This window comes from Salmo salar, chromosome 03 (genome assembly GCF_965601325.2).
Source record: "Salmo salar chromosome 03, fSalSal1, whole genome shotgun sequence".
In the NCBI taxonomy this organism is placed as follows: Eukaryota; Metazoa; Chordata; class Actinopteri; order Salmoniformes; family Salmonidae; genus Salmo; species Salmo salar.
The window spans coordinates 89211364-89237713 of NC_138293.1; the positions used below are offsets into that span (position 1 = coordinate 89211364).

The window sequence follows — 26350 nt, forward strand, 5'->3', positions numbered from 1 at the left end:
TACTTATTTTCTAATTTCTGTTGCAATGTTGAGGTAAACCTGCAAGTAAGCATTTCATTGTACTGTGTACACAACATGTATCCTGTGCATTTAATAAATAAACTTTGATTTTCAATTTTACTATTATAATTATAAAACTATTATAATCTAATAAATATAATTTATATTTGTCCAAATGTGTGACTGCTTTGTGTGCTAAATAAACAGAACAGAGTTTGTTGCCTGCATTTTGACTTTGGGCTGATGGAGACCACCTGGTCAGTAAAAAAATAATGATGCTTGTATTATCTTCTTTTCACTTATGTGTTACACATCACAGTTACATTTGATTATGACTCTCAAAAATGGGACAGTTACTTTAAATGTTAATTTGCTACACCCACAGTCCCGAACCTAACGCTGTTCTTTGATCAAATGACTGTCATTTTTAACGGTCTTTAGTGGCGGCAATAAAGACCAAGAAATTGCCAACAAAGAAACATTTGCTGAGAGGTAAACAATTTATTTTGTTTTAACATAATAATCACTGCATGTCACACTCTTCAGCAATGAAATGGAACACAGAAACAACATTTGGTCCAACTTTAAGTTCAACAAGAGGAACTTAAACTGCAAAATACAATGAGCATGGTTTATTCTGTAAGGCAGTGATTCTGAAAGTGGAAACTGTCATGCCATTTTTGACTAAATGATTGAAGATGAGTCCGTTATGAAATAACAAAACAGATCACTTGAGGCAAAGCCATGTAAATAGATATCTACAGCGGCCCTAAAAGGACAAAGTGAATTTTAAAACCTACTTTTCCATTGGGGACACCGTAGATATTAATAACAAGGTAGCTTCAGAAATGGGCAAACTCCTTTCCCTTATTAGAAAACATCACCTATGATAAATCTTGATTATTTTCTTCATTGCTGTTTGGTTGAGATAAAAAATGTCAGACCCCAGAGTTATAGCCCAACATCTCACCTAGTTGCATCCCTGAGTCGAAGACCAAAAGTCTAGCAATATAGAATTCCGTCTTTCCCTCCACTACCACCACTATGTGACAGAGAAATTCACATTGGAAAAGTGCACAAAAGACCATCAGCAATCAAACATTTTGTGCATCCCAGGAGGTTGGTGGCACCTGAATTGGGGACGACGGGCTTGTGGTAATGGCTGGAGTGGAATGGTACCAAATACATCAAACACATAGTTTCCATGTGTTTGATGCCATTCCATTCGCTCCATTCCAGACATTATGAGCCGTCCTCCCCTCAGCAGCCTCCACTGGATTTGCATATTTATCAACTAATAAAACAAATGGACAAATATTTGCTAACTAGAACTTTCAAAACTTCCTCCCCTTCACTCATTGTACTCTTAGTACAAATCACATTTGACTTTTTAGATAGCAGAATTAAACAGTTTATAGGTATTGTACATGAGTAGAACCTGCCTGCTGGCACTTTGAAAGTGCATTTCCGAAAAGGCACTCATTTCATGTTCCCCTGTGTAAAACATATGCATCTATATCATATAAGTGTATTCTTAAACATGATTGTAAACATATCTGTGGCCCTTACATACAGTATACAGGGACTATAAAGTCTGTACAAAGTCTGCATCTGAAATGGCACCCCAACCTGGTCGGTCAAAAGTAGTGCACTACAATGGCGGGGTTGGAGCTTTGGCTATGCTCCCTTCCGACTTGTCATTCTTCCAACATAGTCTGTCCCCCCAACTTCATACTGTCCTGTCTAAAAACCAATAAAAGTATGAAATGATGTTCGACTCTTCAGGAAGAAAAAGCAGTGCACTATGTAGGGAATAGGGAGCCATGTGGGATGCACACAAAGGCAGAGTAAAATCAGTGAGGAGGTGGTTGAGCTATCTCTGGCTGCGCTCCTGTTTGAAGGCCACGGTGAACTTCCAGGCTTCTATGTACTGAGCCAGGGTGATCTCTCCGGGGAACAACTCGTCCACGTCGTGGGGAACGTCAAGGTCTTTCCGCTCCATGTAGGACACCAGGGTGTCTTTCAGGCTGCAGGACAATGGAGGAGAGGATAATGGACACATGTTCGACTTTCCTGTGTGTGTGTGTGTAAGTTTTCCAGACAGTGTTTGTGATTTTTACTTTCATCAAACATGCTTCACACTGAGATGTTTGTGGCCCTTATGAAACATACAATATCAGTCAAAAGTGTTAGTACACCTACTCATTTCAAGGGTTTTTCTTTATTTTTAACTATTTTCTACATTGTAGAATAATAGTGAAGACGTCAAAACTATGAAATAACACACATAGAATCACATAGTAACCAAAAAAAGGTGTTAAATATATTTTATAGCAGCCACCCTTTGCCTTGACAGCTTTGCACACTCTTGGCATTCTCTCAGCTAGCTTCATGAGGTAGTCAACTGGAATTCATTTCAATTAACAGGTGTGCCTTGGTAAAAGTTAATTTGTAGAATTTATTTCCTTCTTAATGCGTTTGAGCCAATCAGTTGTGTCTTTGGTAAAAGACCAAGTCCATATTATGGCAAGAACAGTTCAATTTTTATTTTACCTTTATTTAACTAGGCAAGTCAGTTAAGAAGAAATTCTAATTTTCAATGACGGCCTAGGAACAGTGAACTGTTCTTGCCATAATAAACTGCCTTGTTCAGGGGCAGAACAACAGATAACCTTGTCAGCCCGGGGATTCGAACTTGCAACCTTTCGGTTACTAGACCAACGCTCTAACCACTAGGCTACCCTACCGCCCCATGCAAATAAGCAACGAGAAACATCATTCGAATGAAATTTTTATTAGTCACATGCACCGAATACAACAGTGAAATGCTTACTTACGAGCCCCTAACCAACAATGCAGTTTAAAAAAAATACGGATAAGAATAAGAAATAAAAGTAATTAAAGAGCAGCAGGAAAATAACAATAGCGAGACTATGTATATACAGGGGGGTACCAGTACAGAGTCAATGTGCGGGGGCACTGGTTAGTTGAGGTAATATGTACATGTAGGTAGAGTTATTAAAGTGATTACGTATAGATGACAACAACGGAGAGTAGCAGCGGTGTAAAAGAGGGGACGGGGGACGGGTGGGGCGATGCAGATAGTCTGGGTAGCTATTTCATTAGATGTTTGGGAGTCTTATGGCTTGGGGGTAGAAGCTGTTTAGAAGCCTCTTGGACCTAGACTTGGCGCTCCGGTACCGCTTGCCGTGCGGAAGCAGAGAGAACAGTCTATGACTATGTTGGCTGGCGTCTTTGACAATTTTTAGGGCCTTCCTCTGACACCGCCTGGAATAGAGGTCCTGGATGGCAGGAAGCTTGGCCCCAGTGATGTACTGGGCGGTTCACACTACCCTCTGTAGTGTCTTGCGGTCGGAGACCGAGCAGTTGCCATACCAGGCAGTGATGCAACCAGTCAGGATGCTCTCGATGGTGCAGCTGTAGAACCTTTTGAGGATCTGAGGACCCATGCAAAAACTTTTCAGTCACCTGAGGGGGAATAGGTTTTGTCGTGCCCTCTTCACAATTGTCTTGGTGTGCTTGGACCATGTTAGTTTGCTGGTGATGTGGACACCAAGGAACTTGAAGCTCTCAACCTGCTCCACAACAGCCCCGTCAATGAGAATGGGGGTGTGCTCGGTGAGGGTAAGGTTGTTGTCTTGGCACCACACAGCCAGGTCTCTGACCTCCTCCCTATAGGCTGTCTCGTCGTTGTCGGTGATCAAGCCTACCACTGTTCTGTCACCGGAAAACGTAATGATGGTGTTGGAGTTGCGCAGTCATGAGTGAACAGGGAGTACAGGAGGGGACTGAGCAAGCACCCCTGAGGGGCCCGTGTTGAGGATCAACGTGGCGGATGTGTTGTTACCTACCCTTACCACCTGGGGGGGGGGGGGGGGCCCGTCTGGAAGTCCAGGATCCAGTTGCAGAGGGAGGTGTTTAGTCCCAGGGTCATTAGCTTATTGATGAGCTTTAAGGGCACAATGATGTTGAACGCTGAGCTGTAGTCAATGAATAGCATTCTCACATAGGTGTTCCTTTTGTCCAGGTGGGAAAGGGCAGTGTGGAGTGCAATAGAGATTGCATCATCTGTGGATCTGTTGGGGCGGTATGCAAATTGGAGTGGGTCTAGGGTTTCTGGGGTAATGGTGTTGATGTAAGCCATGACCAGCCTTTCAAAGCACTTCATGGCTACAGACGTGAGTGCTACGGGTCGGTAGTCATTTAGGCAGGTTACCTTAGTGTTCTTGGGCACAGGGACTATGGTGGTCTGCTTAAAACATGGTGGTATTACAGAATCGAACAGAGAGAGGTTGAAAGTGAAGACACTTGCCAGTTGGTCAGCGCATGCTCGCAGTACATATCCTGGTAATCCATCTAGCCCTCCGGCCTTGTGAATGTTGACCTGTTTAAAAGGTTTTACTCACATCGGCTGCGGAGATCGTGATCACACAGTCTTCTGGAACAGCTGGTGCCCTCATGCATGTTTCAGTGTTAATTGCCTCGAAGCGAGCATAGAAGTTGTTTAGCTCGTCTGGTAGGCTCGTGTCACTGGGCAGCTCTCAGCTGTGCTTCCCTTTGTAGTCTGTAAGGGTTTGCAAGCCCTCTCACATCTGCCGAGCATCATAACCAGTGTTGTACGATTCGATCTTAGTCCTGTATTGACGCTTTGCCTGTTTGATGGTTCGTCAGAGGGCATAGCGGGCTTTCCTATAAGCTTCCGGGTTAGAGTCCCACTCCATGAAAGCGGCAGCTCTAGCCTTTAGTTCAGTGCGGATGTTGCCCGTAATCCATGGCTTCTGGTTGAGGCATGTCCGTACGGTCACTGTGGGGACGACTTCATTGATGAACTTGTTGATGACGCCAATGACTGATGTGGTGTACTCATCAATGCCATTGGAGGAATCCCAGAACATATTCCAGTTTGTGCTAGCAAAACAGTCCTGTAGCTTAGCATCTGCTTCATCTGACCACTTTTTTATTGATCTAGTCACCAGTGCTTCCTGCTTGTAAACAGGAATTAGGAGTATAGAATTATTACTAAAACATGAAGGCCAGTCAATCTGGAAAATGTATTCAAGTGGAGTCGCAAAAAAACATTAGGCGCTATGAAATTGTCTCTCAAGGAAGACCCAGAGTTACCTCTGTTGCAGAGGATAAGTTCATTACAGTTAACTGCACCGCAGAATGCAGCTCAAATAAATGTTTCAGAGTTCAAGTAACAGACACAGCTCAAAATCAACTGTTCAGAGAAGACTGCGTGAATCTGGCCTTCATGGTCGAATGCCTGCAAAGAAACCACTACTAAAGGATTCCAATAATAAGAAGAGACTTGCTTGGGCCAAGAAACACCAGCAATGGACATTAGACCGGTGGAAATCTGTCCTTTGGTCTGATGAGTCCAAATTTGAGAGTTTTGGTTCCAATCGCTGTGTCTTTGTGAGACGCAGAGTAGGTAAACAGGTGATCTCCGCATGTGTGGTTCCCACCGTGAAGTATGGAGGAGGAGATGTGATGGTGTGGGGGTGCTTTGCTGGTGACACTGTCTGTGATTTACTTAGAATTCAAGGCACACTTAACTTCTCTAGGGTAGGGGGCAGTATTTTGACGTCCGGATGAAAGGCGTGCCTGTAGTAAACTGCCTGCTACTCAGGCTCAGAAGGTAAGATATGCATATTATTAGTAGATTTGGATAGAAAACACTCTGCAGTTTCTAAAACTGCTTGAATGATGTCTGTGAGTATAACATAACTCATATGGCAGGTTAAAAACCGGAGAAAAATCCAACCAGGAAGTGTGGAAATCTGAGGTTTGTAGTTTTTCAAGTGATTGCCTATACAGTATACAGTGACTTCGGGTTCATTTTGCACTTCCTAAGGCTTCCACTAGATGTCAACAGTCTTTAGAACTTTGTTTCATGCTTCTACTGTGACTGGGGAGAGAATAAGAGCTGACTCAACAAGTGGACTGCCTGAGGCCAATGAGTTGTTTACAGCGCGGTCACGAAGGCGCGCCGTTCCTTCTTTTTCCTCTGTAATGAATACGCTATTGTCCGGTTGGAATATTATCGAAGATTTATTATAAAAAAGACCCTAAGGATTAGAGGTCGACTGATTAATCTGAATGGCCGATTAATTAGGGCCGATTTCAAGTTTTCATAATAATCGTAAATTGGTATTTTTGGACTCCGATTTGGCCGATTTTTTTTTTTTTAAGAACTTTATTTAACTAGGCAAGTTAGTTAACCTGTCTGGGCTAGGGGGCAGTACTTTCACGACCGGATAAAAAACGTACCCGATTTAAACTGGTTACTACTCTTTCCCAGAAATGAGAATATGCATATTATTAGTAGATTTGGATAGAAAACACTCTGAAGTTTCTAAAACTGTTTGAATGGTGTCTGTTAGTATAACAGAACTCATATGGCAGGCAAAAACCTGAGAAAATTCCATGCAGGAAGTGGCCTGTTTGCGAATTTGTAGTTCTCCCTTTGCTTCTCTATGGAAACTACAGTGCCCGTGGGGTTATGTAGCACTTTCTAAGGCTTCCATTGGCTCTCTAAAGCGTTCAGAAAGCAGATTGACACGTCACCTGTCTCCGGGCAGAGTACAGGAGCACAGTTTGTCAGTGGACTGCCTGGTGGCTAAGAGATAGGAAATGCGGGTTCACGAGACCTTGCCATTTTTTCTCTTCCTTTTTGAAAGAATACAGCATTGTCCGGTTGGAATATTATCGCTATTTTACGAGAAAAATACCATAAAAATTGATTTTAAACAGCATTTGACATGCTTCTAAGTACGGTAAATGAACATTTAGAATTTTTTTGTCTCGAAATGCGCTCGCGCGTTACCCTTTGGATAGTGACCTGAACGCACGAACAAAACGGGGGTATTTGCACATAACTATGGATTATTTGGAACAAAAACAACATTTGTTGTGGAAGTAGCAGTCCTGGGAGTGCATTCTGACGAAGAACAGCAAAGGTAAACCAATTTTTCTAATAGTAATTCTGAGTTTAGGTTGCCCCGAACTTGGCGGGTGTCAAATTAGCTAGCCGTGATGGCTGAGCTATGTACTCAGAATATTGCTAAATGTGCTTTCGCCGAAAAGCTATTTTAAAATCTGACACCGCGATTGCATACAGGAGTTCTGTATCTATAATTCTTAAAATAATTGTTATGTATTTTGTGAACGTTAATCATGAGTAATTTAGTAAATTCACCGGAAGTTTTCGGTGGGAATACAATTTCTGAACATCACACGCCAATGTAAAAAGCTGTTTTTTTATATAAATATGAACTTGATTGAACAAAACATGCATGTATTGTATAACATCATGTCCTAGGAGTGTCATCTGATGAAGATAAAAGGTTAGTGCTGCATTTAGCTGTGTTTTGAGTTTTTGTGACGCAAGCGTCCCACCTCGCCCAGGGAGGTTAATGACCTAAGGCTCGTATTTCTGTGTGTTATTATGTTATAATTAAGTCTATGATTTGATAGAGCAGTCTGACTGAGCGGTGGTAGGCAGCAGCAGGCTCGTTCATTCAAACAGCACTTGTGTGCATTTGCCAAGAGCCCTTCGTAATGCATTGCGCTGTTTATGACTTACTTCAAGCCTGTCAACTCCCAAGATTAGGCTGGTGTAACCGATGTGAAATGGCTAGCTAGTTAGCCAGGTGCGCGCTAATAGCGTTTCAAACGTCACTCGCTCTGAGACTTGGAGTAGTTTTTCCCCTTGCTCTTGCTTCGAGGGTGGCTGTTGTCGATGTGTTCCTGGTTCGAGCCCAGGTAGGAGCGAGGAGAGGGACGGAAGCTATACTGTTACACTGGAAATACTAAAGTGCCTATAAGAACATCCAATAGTCAAAGGTATATGAAATAAAAATCGTATAGAGAGAAATAATCTTATAATTCCTATAATAACTACAACCTAAAACTTCTTACCTGGGAATATTGAAGACTCATGTTAAAAGGAACCACCAGCTTACACATGTTCTCATGTTCTGAGCAAGGAACTTAAACGTTAGCTTTCTTACATGGCACATATTGCACTTTTACTTTCTTCTCCAACACTTATTTTTTGCATTATTTAAACCAAATTGAAGATGTTCCATTATTTATTTGAGGTTAAATTGATTTTATTGATGTATTATATTAAGTTAAAATAAGTGTTCATTCAGTAAACATCGTTTGACATGTTTCTACGAACGGTAATGGAACTTTTTGACTTTTCGTCTAGGGTTTTGCGCTCGCGCATTGTGCCTTTGGAATAGTGATTTGAACGCACAAACAAAACGGAGGTATTTCGACATAAATATGGAGTTTACCGAACAAAACTAACATTTCTTGTGGAAGTGGGAGACCTGGGAGTGCATTCCAACGAAGATCAGCAATGGTAAGTGAAGATTTATAATACTATTTCTGAGTTTTGTTGACTCCAGAACTTGGCGGGTAACTGTATAGCTTGCTTTGATGGCTGAGCTCTGTACTCAGAATATTGAACAATGTTTGACATTTTTGAAATCTGACACAGCGGTTGCATTAAGGAGAAGTGCATCTATAATTCTTTCAATAACTGTTCTAAATTTGATCAACGTTTATGATGAGTATTTTTGTAAATTGATGTGCTCATTCACCGGAGTTTGAGGCAAAACATTTTCTGAACATCACGCGCCAATGTAAAATGTTTTTTTTTTAAATATAAATATGAACTTTATCAAACAAAACATACATGTATTGTGTAACATTGAGTCCTGGGAGTGTCTTCTGATGAAGATCGTCAAAGGTTAGTGATAAATTTGAGCTGTATTTCTGTTTTTTGTGACGCCTCTCCTTGCTTGGAAAATGTCTGTGTGGTTTTTCTTGTCTCAGCGCTGTCCTAACATAATCTAATGTTATGCTTTCGTCGTAAAGCCTTTTTGAAATCGGACGATGTGGTTGGATTAACGAGAAGTGTATCTTTAAAATGGCATATAATAGTTGTATGTTTGAGAAATTTGAATTATGAGATTTTTGTTGTTTAGAATTTGCCGCCCTGCTATTTCACTGGCTGTTGAATAGTGTTTCCCGCGGAGGTTAACCAGCATGGCTACCACAGCATTCTGCAGCGATACGCCATCCCATCTGGTTTGCACTTAGTGGGACAATCATTTGTTTTTCAACAGAACAATGACCCAACACACCTCCAGGCTGTGTAAGGGCTATTTGACCAAGAAGGAGAGTGACGGAGTGCTGCATTAGATGATCTGGCCTCAACAATCACCCAACCACAACCCAATTGAGATGGTTTGGGATGAGTTGGACAGCAGACTCTTTCTGTATTATTTCTTACACTGTTACCCCAGGAAATCTTAAGTCTTATTACATACAGCCGGGAAGAACTATTGGATATAAGAGCAACGTCAACTTACCAATATTACGGCCAGGAATACGATTTTCCCGAAGCGGATCCTCTGTTTGGACCACAACCAGGACAATGGATCGGATCCCAGTAGGCGACCCAAAACAACGATGCTGCAGAAGTGCAGACAGAGCAGTCTTCTGGTCAGGTTCCGTAGACGGGCACATCCCTCACCGCTCCCGAGTATACTACTCGCCAATGTCCAGTCTCTTGACAACAAGGTAGACAAACTCCAAGCAAGGGTTGCCTTCCAGAGAGACATCAGAGATTATAACTTTCTCTGTTTCATGGAAACATGGCTCACTCGGGATACGTTATCAGAGTCGGTACAGCCACCCAGTTTCTTCACGCCGACAGAAACAAACATCTCTCTGGTAAGAAGAAGGTCGGGGTGTATGCCTTATGATTAACAAATTGTGGTGTGATCATAAGAACATACAGGAACTCAAGTCCCTTTGTTCACCTGACCTAGAATTCCTCACAATCAAATGCCAACCGCATTATCTACCAAGAGAATTCTCTTCGATTATAATCACAGCCGTGTATATCCCCCCCAAGCAGACACCTCGACGGCCCTGAAAGAACTTCATTGGACTCGATGTAAACTGGAAACCACATATTATGAGGCTGCATTTGTTGTAGCTGGGGATTTTAACAAGGCTAATCTGAAAACAAGGCTCCCTAAAATTGATCAGCATATGGAATGTGCGACCTGGGCTGGGAAAATTCTGGATTATTGCTACTCTAACTTCCGCAACGCATGAAAAGCCCTCCCTCGCCCTCCTTTCGGCAAATCTGACCACGACTTAATTTTGTTGCTCGCAGCCTATAGACAGAAACAAAAATGGGAAACGCATGTGCTCAGGTCTGTTCAACGCTGGTCCGAACAATCTGATTCCACGCTTCAAGATTGCTTCGATCACGTGGACTGGGATAGGTTCCTGATAGCCTCAGACAACAACATTGATGTATACGCTGATTCGGTGAGCGAGTTTATTAGCAAGTGCATCGGTGATTTTGTACCCACGGAGACAATTAAAACCTTCCCCAAACAGAAACCGTGGATTGACCGCAGCATTCGCGCAAAACTGAAAGCGCAAACCACTGCTTTTAATCATGGCAAGGCGATCGGAAACATGACCGAATACAAACAGTGTAGCTATTCCCTCCGCAAGGCAATCAAACAAGCTAAGAGTCAGTATAGAGACAAAGTAGAGTCGCAATTCGAGGGCTCAGACACGAGACATATGTGGCAGGGTCTACAGTCAATCACAGATTACAAAAAGAAAACCAGCCCCGTCGGGGACACCGACGTCTTGCTCCCAGACAAATTAAACAACTTCTTTGCTCGCTTTGAGGACAATACAGTGCCACTGACACGGCCCACTACCAAAACCTGCGGGCTCTCCTTCACCGCAGCCAACGTGAGTAAAACATTCAAACGTGTTAACCCTCGCAAGGCTGCCGGCCCAGATGGCATCCCTAGCAGCTTCCTCAGAGCATGCGCAGACCAGCTGGCTGGTATGTTTACGGACATATTCAATCAATCCCCATCCCAGTCTGCTGTTCCCACATGCTTCAAGAGGGCCACCATTGTTCCTGTTACCAAGAACACTAAGGTAACTGAGCTAAATGACTATCGGCCCGTAGCATTCACTTCCGTCATCATCAAGTGCTTTGAGAGACTAGTCAAGGACCATATCACCTCCACCCTAACTGATACCCTAGACCCACTTCAATTTGCTTACCGCCCCAATAGGTCCACAGATGACGCAATCACACTGCACACTGCCCTAACCCATCTGGACAAGAGGAATACCTATGTAAGAATGCTGTTCGTCGATTACAGCTCAGCATATAACACCATAGTACTCTCCAAACTCGTCATTAAGCTCGAGACCCTGGGTCTCGACCCCGCCCTGTGCAACTAGGTCCTGGACTTTCTGACGGGCCTCCCCCAGGTGGTGAGGGTAGGAAACAACATCTCCACCCCACTGAAACTGAGAACGCCCTACAAGGGTGCGTTCTCAGCCCTCTCCTGTACTCCCTGTTCACCCATGACTGCGTGGCCATACACGCCTCCAACTCAATCATCAAGTTTGCAGACGACACTATAGTGGTAGGCTTGATTACCAACAACGACGAGACGGCCTACAGGGAGGAGGTGAGGGCCCTCGGAGTGTGTTGTCTGGAAAATAACATCTCACTCAACGTCAACAAAACAAAGGAGATGATCGTGGACTTCAGGAAACAGCAGAGGGAGCACCCCCCTATCCACATCGTTGGGATAGTAGTGGAGAACGTGGAAAGTTTTAAGTTCCTCGGCATACACATCACGGACAAACTGAAATGGTCCACCCACACTGATAGCGTGGTGAAGAAGGCGCAACAGTGCCTCTTCAACCTCAGGAGGCTGAAGAAATTCGGCTTGTCACCAAAAACTCAAACTTTTACAGATGCACAATCAAGAGCATCCTGTCGGGCTGTATCACCGCTTGGTACGGCAACTGCTCCGCCCACAAACGTAAGGCTCTCCAGAGGGTAGTGAGGTCTGCACAATGCATCACCGGGGGCAAACTACCTGCCCGCCAGGACACCTACACCACCCGATGTCACAGGAATGCCAAAAAGATCATCAAGGACAACAACCACCCGAGCCACTGCCTGTTCACCCCGCTATCATCCAGAAGGCGAGGTCAGTACAGGTGCATCAAAGCTGTGACCGAGAGACTGAAAAACAGCTTCAATCTCAAGGCCATCAGACTGTTAAATAGCCATCAATAACATTGAGTGGCTGCTGCCAACATACTGACTCAAATCTCTAGCCACTTTAATAATTAAAAATGGGATGTAATAAATGTATCACTAGTCACTTTAAACAATGCCACTTTATATATTTACATACCCTACATTACTCATCTCATATGTATATACTGTACTCTATACCATCTACTGCATCTTGCCTATGCTGTTCGGCCATCGCTCATCCATATATTTATATGTACATATTCTTATTCATTCCTTTACACTTGTGTGTAAAAGGTATTTGATGTGAAATTCTTCGATATTACTGCACGGACGGAACTAGAAGCACAAGCATTTCGCTACACTCGCATTAACATCTGCTAACCGTGTGTATGTGACCAATAAAATTTGATTTGACTGAAAGAAAAGCAGCCAACAAGTGCTCAGCATATGTGGGAACTCCTTCAAGACAGTTGGAAAAGCATTCCAGATGAAGCTGGTTGAGAGAACGCCAAGAGTGTGCAAACCAGTCATCAAGGCAAAGGGTGGATACTTCGAAGAATCAAAAAAATATTTGAATTAGTTTAATACTTTTTTGGTTACTACATGATTCCATGTGTGTTATTTCATAGTTGTGATGTACAATGTAGAATAAATAATAAATAAAAACCCTTGAATGAGTAGGTGTGTCCAAACTTTTGACTGGTACTGTCCGTGATGTTCATGTGATAATAAACAATAAACAATACTACAATATCAAAAATGGAACCGCTAAGAGTGTCAAGAGAGACTACACCATGCCAGCTAGCTGTTATCCCCTTGGCTTACCCCCAGTCAGGCTTGTATGTGTCGGGGGCACGGGGGCTCTTCAGGACCAGCAGCAGAAACTCGTGCATCTCCAGCAGGAACGAGTCAGCGCTGCTCTTGGTGAAGAACGTAGTGAGTAGCCTCCGCTCTTCATCTCCCAGGGGATTCCTGTATTCCTCTGAGACCCCCACAAACGGGTCCTGAGGATGGGAAGGGGAGGGATGGAGAGGGGGGGGGTTTAGTGAAACTTTAATATACACTAGGGTGTAACATGACATTATGATCATTTTCTATTTATCAGATTATGTAAGTTAGTGTAACTAAGGTTAGTTTAACTGACTTTTGTAAGTTAGTGTAACTTAAGTCACAATGTTACAACTTGTCTTGTAAGTAATACAAGCACATCTCACCCACACAAACAGTAATCCAGACAAACAACTTTATAACCAGTGTAAAAAAAACATGACCCTTACAAAATCATGTGAAGACTTGTCTGGGTGAATGTGTGGTGTCTCGTTGTCTTACCCTCTTCAGGCGCAGCAGGTTCTCAGACTTGAGTGAGGTGAGGAGCTGCCACAGGGCCACACAGTGCTTCAGACTACACCTGCTCAGGGCCTATATGAGGACAACAGGACAACACAGTGACTCAGACTACACCTGCTCAGGGCCTGCATGAGGACAACAGGACAACACAGTGACTCAGACTACACCTGCTCAGGGCCTGTATGAGGACCACACAGTGACTCAGACTACACCTTCTCAGGGCCTGTATGAGGACAACACAGTGACTCAGACTACACCTTCTCAGGGCCTGTATGAGGACAACACAGTGACTCAGACTACACCTTCTCAGGGCCTGTATGAGGACAACACAGTGACTCAGACTACACCTTCTCAGGGCCTGTATGAGGACAACACAGTGACTCAGACTACACCTGCTCAGGGCCTATATGAGGACAACAGGACAACACAGTGACTCAGACTACACCTGCTCATGACAACATTGCACTGGGTGTGCTAAAAATGTTAGCATTTGAAACAGTGGCCAGGTAAACAAAACCAAATAATGCATTGCTGTCTTACCTTGTCAATAGACTGCGTTAATAGACAGGGTCAGGAAACCAACATGTCCTTTTGTAATTTGGGTGAACTATCCCTTAGTTTAATATAACCTCTAATCACATGGTCAGAAAACATGAAATCACTGCCAATGGGTTCTCTTGAAAGAGCTCACCTTACCGAGGGATGTGTTGTATTAACTTTCAGCTACAATTAATACCAAATTAGGCTAGATACTGACTGATAACATGCTAGCTACAGTTGAAGTCAGAAGTTTACATACACGTAGGTTAGAGTCATTAAAACTCGTTTTTCAACCACTCCACAAATGTCTTGTTAACAAACTATAGTTTTGGCAAATCGGGTTAGGACTTTGTGCATGACACAGTGCATTTTACCAACAATTGTTTACAGACAGATTATTTCACTTATAATTCACTGTATCACAATTCCAGTGGGTCAGAAGTTTACATACACTAAGTTGACTGTGCCTTTAAACAGCTTGGAAAATTACAGAAAACGATGTCACTGCTTTAGAAGCTCCTGATAGGCTAATTGACATCATTTGAGTCAATTGGAGGTGTACCTGTGGATGTATTTCAAGGCCTACCTTCAAACTCTGCCTCTTTGCTCGACATCATAGGAAAATTAAAAGAAATAAGCCAAGACCTGGAGAAAAAAAATTGTGGACCTCCACAAGTCTGGTTCATCCTTGAGAGCAATTTCCAAATGCCTGAAGGTACCACGTTCATCTGTACAAACAATAATACGCAAGTGTAAACACCATGGGACCAAGCAGCCGTCATACCGCTCAGGAAGGAGACGCGTTCTGTCTCCTAGAGATTAACGTACTTTGGTGCAAAAAGTGCATATCAATCCCAGAACAGCAGCAAAGGACCTTGTGAAGATGCTGGAGGAAACAGGTACAAAAGTATCTATATCCACAGTAAAACAAGTCCTATATCGACATAACCGGAAAGACCGCTCAGCAAGGAAGAAGCCACTGCTCCAAATCCGCCATAAAAAAAAGCCAGACTACGGTTCGCAACTGTACATGGAAACAAATATCTTACATTTTGGAGAAATGGCCTCTGGTCTGATGAAACAAAAATATAACTGTTTGGCCATAATGACCATCATTATGTTTGGAGGAAAAAGGGGGAGGCATGCAAGCCAAAGAACACCACCCCAACCGTGAAGCACAGGGGAGGCAGCATCATGTTGTGGGGGTGCTTTGCTGCAGGAGGGACTGGTGCACTTCACAAACTAGATGGCATCATGAGGGAGGAAAATTATGTGGATATATTGAAGCAACATCAGTCAGGAAGTTAAAGCTTGGTCGCAAATGGGTCTTCCAAATGGACAATGACCCCAAGCATACTTCCAAAGTTGTGGCAAAATGGCTTAAGGACAACAAAGTCAGTGTATTGGAGTGGCCATCACAAAACCCTGACCTCAATCCCATAGAAAATTTGTGGGCAGAACTGAAAAAAGTGCGTGCGAGCAAGGAGGCCTACAAACCTGATTCAGTTACACCAGCTCTGTCAGGAGGAATGGGCCAAAATGTACCCAATTTATTGTGGGAAGCTTGTGGAAGGCTACCCAAAACGTTTGACCCAAGTTAAACTATTTAAAGGCAATGCTACCAAATACTAGTTGAGTGTATGTAAACTTCTGACCCACTGGGGATGTGATGAAAGAAATAAAAGCTGAAATAAATCATTCTCTACTATTATTCTGACATTTCACATTCTTAAAATAAAGTGGTGATCCTAACTGACCTAAGACAGGGAATTTTTACTGGAATTAAATGTCAGGAATTGTGAAAAACTGAGTTTAAAGGTGTATGTAAACTTACGACTTCAACCATATATACCACAAAATGCTGACGACAACAAGACAGAAAATTAAGTCACTATGTTTCTCTTTAGGGTATCAATCTGTTTACTGGTTCCTGTAAGAAAGCCAATGAGGAGCCAGCTAGATGGCGAGAGCACTGAAACAATCAGGCTTTAGGCTCTCAACTAGCTGCTTAACCAGAGGAAGAAACAGAGTGTAGGGCACAGAGGTATGTTACTGCTGCACCCGGATAGTCTGTGGGCTCCAGACAGAGGAAGGGGGCTGACCTTTAGGATGTGTGGGCCAGTCTGGTCTCCCATCTGCAGAACCTCCTCCAGGTAGCGCTCCAGCTGGAGCTGGGGCTCGCCTCCCGTCATGGCCAGGAAGCCTAGAGCCACCTCCACGGTGGAGAGAGCCTCACACACCTCGCTGTATGACTGCAGCTCCCCGGCCAGCGCCGACAGGGTCAGGATGGGCAGGGGCTCCTAGGGACACAAAGGGAAATGACAGAGACGTGGACCAGGCATAGAACAGGGTCAACTCAACCTCATGCCAGAACCAAGGGCAGCAGATCCAAAATTGGATGTTGTGTACCAATACCAGATTTCCCTGTTCATATCATACTGTACCATGTGACAACATGTCACCAGAGTTATTGTGACTTACCTGTTGAACCTTTCTTTTCACATCCTTGAGGATATTTTCATAATTGCGGTCATGTCTGTTCACCAGGGTTGGGATTCCCTGTATAAGGTGGGAAGCAACACATCAAAACCTGTCTAATACACGGTCATATAGTAACTCTTGTCTTTACCTCACTTTGGCTGCGTTTACACAGGCAGACACATTCGGATCTTTTTTACTCTAATTGGTCTTTTGACCAACCACATCAGATCTTTTTCAGAGCTGATATGACTGGTCAAAAGACCAATTAGTGAAAAAAAGATCAGAATGTGAAAACGCAGCTTGTGACAGCTAAGTGTTTCTGTAAAAAGGGAAATCTATACAGTTCTGGTTTAACCTCTACCGCACACGACCTCTACCGCACACTAACTTCAGTAAAACATATGTTTATACGTGGATGTAGTTGCACCATTTAAGAGCATATTTCAAAAATGTATTTAATTGCATTTGTTATTGTTAGACGATTGCTAATGAACTTGGCGTTACCCTACGAGAGAGTTTGTCACATTAACAATGTACCCTGTGTGAATTTAGGTATGCTCCCTAATTCTCTCTCTCGGAGGAGGACCTGAGCCCTAGGACCCTGCCTCAGGACTACCTGGCTGGTTGACTCCTTGCTGTCCCCAGTCCACCTGGTCATGCTGCTGCTCCAGTTTCAACTGTTCTGCCTGCAGCTATGGAACCCTGACCTGTTCACTGGACGTGTTACCTTGTCCCGGACCTGCTGTTTTGGACTCTCTCTCTCTCTCTCCCTACCACACCTGTTCTCTCTAACTGAATGATCGGCTATGAAAAGCCAACAGACATTTACTCCGGAGGTGCTGACCTGTTGCACCCTTTACAACCATGGTGATTATTATTATCTGATGCTGCTGGTCATTTATGAACATTTGAACATCTTGGCCATGTTCTGTTATAATCTTCACCTGGCACAGCCAGAAGAGGACTGGCCACCCCTCATAGCCTGGTTCCTCTCTTGGGAATTTTTCCTAGCCACCGTGCTTCTACATCTGCATTGCTTGCTGTTTGGGATTTTATGCTGGGTTTCAGTATAGCACTTTGTGACATCGGCTGATGTAAAAAGGGCTTTATAAATACATTTGATTGATTGATTGACCTTGCTGCAGCACAGGCATTTAGTAACTTTGTCGATGCCGAGAACTGTACATTTGACTGACCGAGTGCTGACAGACAGACTCACGTTGAGGGTGATGAGTGGCTTTCCCTGCAGGAAGCGGGCCAGGATCTGCTGCTGGATCTTGGGCAGGTCGTACTCGTGCAGGGTCTCCTGGCCACGCTCCACACTGTACTGGCAGTTGGACAGAACCAAGGGCAGCAGATCCCTCTCCGGCTCGTAGCGGATCACGTGCAGGTCGCTCAGGTCCCCCGGGCTCACCGTGTAGCTGGGGGAGAGAAAGGGGAAGAGTGAACTAATGTGGTGATATCAACCATGTCTGCTTCTGCTTCCTATCAGTTCAGTAGGGGTTCAGGGGTTCCCAACCAGGGGTACTTGGGAAGACTCAAGAGACCATAGTCCTACTGGTAAAATGCACGAGGGGGTACTCTGGGCAGAGTAAAATTCAGTTGGTGATATAGTAACCGAAAAAGGTTGGGAACCACTGGCCTTGCGGTTAAGAATGTTGGACCAATAACCAAAATGTCGCTGGTTTGAGTCCCCGAGCCGGCAAGGTGGAAAAATCTGCCGTTCTGCCCTTGAGCAAGGCAGTTAACCCCCAACAACAACGGCTCCCCGGGCACCGATGACGTGGACGCTGATTAAGGCAGCCCCCCACACCTCTCTCGGTTAAATGCGGAAGACACGCTTCAGTTGAATGCATCAGTTGTACAACTGACTAGGTATCCCCTCTCAGACCGACCATGCATACAGCATTTTGTCTAACAAGCCTAATGAGACCAGGGGCCATATGTATCAGAGTAGGAGCGCTGGTCCCGGATCAGGTCCCCCCCATCTACGTGATCTTATTGTGATCCTCAAGGAAAAATGATCCTGAATCAGCACTCCTACTCTGAGATAGGACAACAGCGCCCTCACCTGGTCTCCTCTCCAGTGTGCTTGTCCACGCAGTAGACCAGTTCGTTGTGCAGGGCGATGAGGTAGCTGACCAGCGCCGTGGAACACAGGCCGGGACCCTGTCGCCGTGGCAACAGAATCAGGAAGTCACTGGTCAGGTCCAGGTCCTCCCGACAGAACTCGCCAGGGATTTTAATCTCACCTGGAGCAGAGCCAAAACACACAGATTATAATCACAAAATAGCAGACTAAGAAATCATGCATGAATGCCCCTCCAAAAGAGCATATTTTAAAATATTGCATATATTTATATTATTCCTTTATTAATAGAGCCATAGAGTTGTGCTATGATTATCTGTGCTCATACCGTTGGTTGCCAGGGAGACCCGGAGCTGATTCCATGTTGTCAGGAAGATTTTGACCCGTTTCTCGCACAAGGCTGTGAGGGAGGCTGTGACAACAAATATAATAATCCACATGGAAGCCTATATTGTAAACAAACTGGAATACCCTTTTGACACTAGTGTTCTGGCCTGAACTGTACTGAGCTGACTCTTCTATTTTATTTTCCAGCCTGTAAGGTGGAGGTATAACCAGGCCACTACACTACAGTACAGTACAGCTTAGCTGGCCTCAGTAGATTGAAACGAATGATATATGTGCTCGCTGTACCATGCCAATAACACAAACAATACCACTGATTGTTTTCAGTTGGACATACAGTACCGTGACTAACCCAGAAGTATAGTTTAAACTAGTACCTGCTTTCTGGCTGTGAAGGAAGTCAGCGATGGTACGGCAGGTGAGGTCAGTCACGTTCTGGAACCTCTTCACCAGATCTCTCTGCAGTGCCAGGATGTCAGGAAGGAACTTCACCAACCGCAGCTCTGCCTCCTGTCACCAGACCAATCACAGGGTACAATAAAACAAACAAACTGCCAATCACACTGCACAGAACGAAGGTCTGACCGACATTGTGACTGTCAATGAGACTGTAAACATGTTTATTATTAACATTATAATGAATTTTTTGGTTGTGTTTCAGATTATTCTGTGCCCAATAGAAATTAATGGTAAATAATGTATTGTGTCATTTTGGAGTCACTTTCATTGTAAATAAGAATAAAATATGTTTCTAAACACTTCTACATTAATGTGGATGCTACCATGATTACCGGAACAAGGAGAGACTACAAGAACCTGTCCAATAAGAAACACTCGCTTCCGATGCAAAACATTTTGCTACGATGTGCACTAATGAATAAGACCAAGGTTTCTGTTCAGCGGTGCCTCAGCTCTTACCCTCTGCAGGAAGTGCCAGAGCATGGGCAGGGTGTCCCTGCCGTTGTGCTGCTCCACGATGTGGGTGAGGCTGAGTAGAGACACCCGCTCCCTGCAGCTCCACACAGCCGAACTGTGGATCAGAGACTCCCGGGGCAGAGAGGCCAGGAAGAGGCGCGGGTCCCCAAACACCAGCCTCATCACAGGGTTGGAGGAGACCCGCAAGTCGGCCCGGACGAAGGCGTTCACTTCCTTCAGCCTTCTGTCCAGGTGCTGGAGACGGGATGGGACGGGAGGAGGGGAGAGAGAGAGGGGGAAGAAAGGGTCTCATTTAGATAATGTTTCTGTTATTCAGGGCGGTGTTCATTAAACACTAAACAGAAGAAAACAAATTCAAAAGAGAGAGGGACTACCTAGACTTGCCCAATAAGAAAATGCAAAATGTTTTTTCTCTCCATTGCAAACATTTTAAAACGTTTTCTATTGCGTGCTCTAATGAACACGACAGTTATAGATGGACCACCGAAAGGTACTAAAGTCATTTATTCATCTAGAGATGATGAACTGAGTCAAATGGTGACTGATGTAATCAGTTGGTACCTTCAGCTGAGGTGTGATGATGTCATTGCTGACGGTGGTCTCCCAGCCGTTTCGGGCCTCCTTGGTGGAGAGCAGGTTGTCATAGGGAACAGGCCCTGGAGAGAGAAGCAGAATAGAGTGAAGGAAACTTTCAGCGTCTGATATCAATCACAGACAATGATTCAATAATGGTACATTTTTATAAATGCTTTCACTTTAAACTACCTTCACCTTAAAGCACATTCTAAGACTTTTCACCCCTCTAAAGAATGTACATATGATTCTAAAACTTAGGGATGGCTAATTTACCAGCACCGTTAGCATGCTTAGTTGGCTTCTAATCAGACAGTATTAGTGTCCTAAGGCGATGCTTGTTTTTAGTGATTGTAAACCTATTGAGGACATGGAGGTGTTTCTGGTCCCTTACACTGGCCAGGCTGGTGGGGCTCCAGAAGGCTGCTGATGACCAGGTGGACGGTGTTGACCGTGTCGTCAGACCCCTTCCCCAGCGACCTGGTCACCTGCTCCATGTCCTTCAACAGGTGGGCCCACAGGAACGCACCGGGGTCGGGCACTGGGGGCTTGATGATGGCACCGATGACCTACAGAGAGAGAAAGAGGGGGAAAGTAGAGGGAGTGAGAAAGGGAGGGAGTGGGGATGAAAGAGAGCGAGAGTGAGCAGAGAGAGAGCCAGAGACAGAGAGAGAGAAAATGAGGGAGATCAAGAGACTCCGTTGAGGCAAGTGTCCTTCAAGAGATGTAACGGTCACCACCGGACAACAGTCAAACCAATAACCCCATCCATCCATGTACAGCAGGTACCTCTAGTGCAGTGGTTTTTAACCTCCTCAGACATTTCACACTTTAGTTGTTGTGGCCCTGAACTAACTCTAATTCACCTTGTCAAAAAAAAAAAAAAAAATAGAAGTTAAACATTTTTTAACCTTTATTTAACTAGGCAAGTCAGTTAAGAACAAATTCTTAATTACAATGACGGCCTACCCCAACCAAACCCCCGACGCTGGGCCAATTGTGCGCAAAGATGTGATACAGCCTGGATTCGAACCAGGAACTGTAGTAACGCCTCTTGCAATGAGATGCAGTGCCTTAGACCGCTGCACCACTCGGGAGCCCTAAATGCTTGATGATTCGTTGATCAGTTGAATCAGGTGTGTTGACTCTGGAATAGTTCCAACACATGGAACGGCTGTGTGTTCACGAGGAGACGTTTGAAAACCCCTGCTCTAGTGGACTTACCTGGGGGTGACTGTTGGCCCCTAGCAGCATGGCCATGTGTGTGATCAGGCGCAGCAGGTTAAAGGGCACTGGGGACATGTTCTTGGTGTCCTGCATGTCCAGGTTGTCTCTCCGTCTGGGCTCTCCCAGGATGTGTCCGGTCTGGGTGCAGTCACCCCTGTGAAGAGGGGGAAAAACAACATTTGTATTTTCTCCATTCTCCAGTGCTGTCATGATACCAGACCTGGGTTCAAATAGTATGAGCCTGCTTGGATGGCCAGATGGGTGGGGTGTGTACTTTGGGGGGCTATTCCATTGGTTCCATTGTGCCAGGTCAGCTCAATCAAGCACAGCTAAACAATTTGAAATAAAATACTGTTTGAACCGAAGTCTGCACAGTGCAGCACCTGCTCAAGTCATTATCAACTGTCTTAGAAATTCCATAAAAATCCCACTCACTGAATCTGAACAGCTTGGAAGCCAGGGACAGCTATGTGGTTGTCCCCTCCAATCTCAAGGCCACAGTCCAGGCAGCGACTCCTCTCCATGGGCTGGCCACACTGTGGTTAGAGGGGTCAGACAGAGGGGTAGGAGAGAGAGAGATTCTGAGAAACAGTACTTAAACTGAAAGTTAGGGCCAAAGATAAGATTATTCTTAATTAACTCAAAACTCAAATGTTACGTACCTCGCCGATGGTGCACGGGTGTTTGTTGGGACAAACTGTGGAAGAGCAGAAGAAAAGCTTGGACGACTTCACATTTTAGACAGTTAAATCTGCTAAATCTTTCAAAATTCACACATCCATTACTATACTTACAGTACCACTGCAGCTGCCCCATAGCTTTGTGAGCCACTGCTAGCATGTCCTCTGGCATGGTGGGGAGGAAGGCTCTCTATAGACACACAGGAACAAACATCAACGTTAGCTGGACTATACATGAACAGAAGGGGATACTAGGACCACCCTGGAGATAAGTCACTGGCTTTAATGTGTTGAACGCTGTTGTTTTCCATGGACTGTATCTGATGTGGTGGATATGCCTTTTAAAGTATTTCAATAATTAATCAAACAACCATTTTCAGACTACAGGGCAAAGCCAAACCATACTGCGCTGGCATTGATATTTATTTTCACAGGTTACCTTCTCAGCACGATTCTATTAAATGTTGAATGCATACCAGGCCAGCCCAGTACAGCTTGGCTCGCCTCAGTAGCGTGAAAAGGGTTTAGCCTGGATTCCTTCCAGACCAGGGGTGTCAAACTAAATTCCTGGAGGGCCATGTGTAAGATGTTTTTTGTTATTTCCTTTCTATTCATGTCAAATGAAGACCTAGGCAACCAGGTGAGGGGAGTTCTTAACTAGTCCTTACACTATGGGCCATGGTCAAAACTAAAGGAGTGCACGACATAGGAAACAGTGTGCCATTGGGCATGCAGCTACAGAGTTCCCACCTGCATGTTGGCAGGCAGAAGGGCCAGCTGCTGGAGGGGCGTCAGTAGACCCTGGTTCCCACAGAGCAGCACTGCAGCCAGGTGGACGCTCAGCTCCACCACCACACGCTGGGCCCCAGAGGCCCCGGGACGGACCTCCAGGGGCCCCAGCCGGTTGGCCACCAGGGCCTGGGCGAAGGCCCTCACCTCTGGGCTGACCAACACCTTGGAGGCCTGGATGAACGCCAACAGGGCCTGGCATTGCTGGGGGATACAGTGTTAGCTTTAGGTGTAAAGACACTGTTAAAGAGACAGGTGAAGTGTGGAAGCTGAGGAGACAGTTGATACAGTGTTAGCTTTAGGTGTAAAGACAGGTGAAGTATGGAAGCTGAGGAGACAGTTGATACAGTGTTAGCTTTAGGTGTAAAGACAGGTGAAGTATGGAAGCTGAGGAGACAGTTGATACACAACGTTAGCTTTAGGTGTAAAGACAGGTGAAGTATGGAAGCTGAGGAGACAGTTGATACAGTGTTAGCTTTAGGTGTAAAGACAGGTGAAGTATGGAAGCTGAGGAGACAGTTGATACACAACGTTAGCTTTAGGTGTAAAGACAGGTGAAGTATGGAAGCTGAGGAGACAGTTGATACACGTCGTTAGCTTTAGGTGTAAAGACAGGTGAAGTATGGAAGCTGAGGAGACAGTTGATACACAACGTTAGCTTTAGGTGTAAAGACAGGTGAAGTATGGAAGCTGAGGAGACAGTTGATACAGTGTTAGCTTTAGGTGTAAAGACAGGTGAAGTATGGAAGCTGAGGAGACAGTTGATACACAACGTTAGCTTTAGGTGTAAAGACAGGTGAAGTATGGAAGCTGAGGAGACAGTTGATACAGTGTTAGCTTTAGGTGTAAAGACAGGTGAAGTATGGAAGCTGAGGAGACAGTTGATACACAACGTTAGCTTTAGGTGTAAAGACAGGTGAAGTATGGAAGCTGAGGAGACAGTTGATACACAACGTTAGCTTTAGGTGTAAAGACAGGTGAAGTATGGAAGCTGAGGAGACAGTTGATACACAACGTTAGCTTTAGGTGTAAAGACAGGTGAAGTATGGAAGCTGAGGAGACAGTTGATACAGTGTTAGCTTTAGGTGTAAAGACAGGTGAAGTATGGAAGCTGAGGAGACAGTTGATACACAACGTTAGCTTTAGGTGTAAAGACAAGTGAAGTATGGAAGCTGAGGAGACAGTTGATACACAACGTTAGCTTTAGGTGTAAAGACAAGTGACGTATGGAAGCTGAGGAGACAGTTGATACACAACGTTAGCTTTAGGTGTAAAGACAAGTGACGTATGGAAGCTGAGGAGACAGTTGATACAGTGTTAGCTTTAGGTGTAAAGACAAGTGACGTATGGAAGCTGAGGAGACAGTTGATACACAACGTTAGCTTTAGGTGTAAAGACAAGTGACGTATGGAAGCTGAGGAGACAGTTGATACAGTGTTAGCTTTAGGTGTAAAGACAAGTGACGTATGGAAGCTGAGGAGACAGTTGATACACTGACAATAATATTCCTTTCTCTTGACATGTGCACTCATTCACTACTTCCCGCAAATCTAAAAGCATTTGATTGGTGGTGACATGGGCTAGTAGGAGTTTCCACCATATGTCTTATATCAGTAATTTTATTTCAAATCAGTGAAGGGTAGAAAGGAGAGAATTGGGACAACGTCACAGTATTGTGTCTTTGTATAAGGACTCTTACCACAGGTTTAGGATGGAAGCTGTCATTGGCTGATCTGTAGAGAGAGGTGACTTCTCTGAACAGGGCCAGTAGCAGGTAGACTGCTTTCTTCTGTGGAGGACATTTACAGCCCTACACACACACACACACACACACACACACACACACACACCTCCAATGCAGTGTTTTTCCCCCAATATCAAAATAATTTATTGGTAACAATTAAGTACCTTACTATGATTGTTTTTAATTAAAATTGTCAAAAAGAAACAATAGCTTCTTAACAAAGAGCAATTTCTCAAGCAAGAACTTTGCTAGGACTGTCTGGTAGTGGTCTGAGTGGGGATGGGAAAACTGAAAACTTGCTGTTATTGGCAGAGATTTGGAACTCTTTCTTATTGGTCTATTAACTAATTTACTGCATGGTGATGTCACCATGAAGGCCAAAACTCCATCCCACCAAAACAGGCTGAAAAACAGCTCTCACACTAATAGGGCATTATCATCACTTTCACAGTATTATTCCAACCTCAGTGTGGAAATACACATAAAACACAGAAAAATTATGTTTTGACTGCACTGGGCCTTTAACACTTTAAAAACAGAATATCTGATAGAAAGAACATACAAATGAACAAGCAAAATCAAATCACAAGCTTATGCAAAATGTTCTGCAGGTGTTTCAGTTATGAACTAAAGTAGAACTACAACAATACCTCACAAGCGTTGTCCAATGCCTCGATTTTGCCTTCCATCATTGCCTTGGCAACAGCATCTCGGATCGTCTTGTAATCCTCTCCACACACAAGATATTGGTCTATCTGGCTGCCAACTTCATTCTGAAGGACCACAGAAGAGAGCAAGAGTGGTTCAAATGGTATGAAATATGTTTTATATCATCACATCAATACAGGAATACTTAGTAAAATACTAAAAAAATGCTAGCCATGAGATTCTAGATATTAAATACCCATTTAACAAATACAAACTTAAAAACATTTTGGAAGAAATAAGAACAAGGTTGACTATCCCTGTACCACTTCCAGCTTGGTATTGATATCTTATTACTCCCTACATTACTCCCCTATAAAGAAAGACAAAAAATGGCCACCATTACCTGCTGCAGAACTTCAGCTGGGAACAACCACCGGATGTCAGCCACCTTCAGGAGTGTCTGAACAAACTCCACGCCGCGCTGACTGCAGATCTTACGGATGAGGTAGACCCGGTACCAGTCGTTCCCGCTGCGTCTACACAGTTCTATCACGCTGGTCAGGAAGGCCGCAACGCCGTTAGGAGACTGCTCCTGCGATCCTATTGGACCATAATGGGAGAGGGAAGTGCTCAAGAGCACATCGACAGATTTTCCACCTTGTCGGCTCAGGTATTCAAACCAGCAACCTTTCAGTTACTGACCCAACAATCTAACCGCTAGGCTACCTGCTGTCCTACTGTATTAATTAAATCATTGAATAGTCTATCAAATCAATCATATATATTGTACGACAGTTGACCTA

At 44.3% G+C, this 26350-nt stretch overlaps 1 protein-coding gene across 4 annotated transcripts in view; it reads right to left on the bottom strand.

Moving 5' to 3' along the window:
* Positions 1-481: 481 nt before the first annotated feature.
* LOC106601932 (E3 ubiquitin-protein ligase rnf213-alpha) overlaps positions 482-26350 on the bottom strand; it is a 68703-nt gene continuing 42834 nt past the window's right edge. For 3 of the 4 annotated variants that reach the window (XM_045715675.2, XM_045715678.2, XM_045715676.2), the window contains 20 exons: positions 25951-26147; positions 25550-25672; positions 24855-24965; positions 23117-23359; positions 22481-22556; positions 22349-22383; positions 22122-22222; positions 21684-21840; positions 20854-21028; positions 20448-20542; positions 19869-20120; positions 19328-19460; positions 18934-19017; positions 18588-18768; positions 17736-17937; positions 16517-16594; positions 16138-16335; positions 13478-13567; positions 12974-13152; positions 482-2027 (listed from right to left, as the gene is read on the bottom strand). In XM_045715675.2, the coding sequence (XP_045571631.2) occupies positions 1874-2027; positions 12974-13152; positions 13478-13567; positions 16138-16335; positions 16517-16594; positions 17736-17937; positions 18588-18768; positions 18934-19017; positions 19328-19460; positions 19869-20120; positions 20448-20542; positions 20854-21028; positions 21684-21840; positions 22122-22222; positions 22349-22383; positions 22481-22556; positions 23117-23359; positions 24855-24965; positions 25550-25672; positions 25951-26147 (2864 nt within the window). In that variant the 3' untranslated portion in view covers positions 482-1873. The other variant, XM_045715677.2, reaches the window with a different exon arrangement.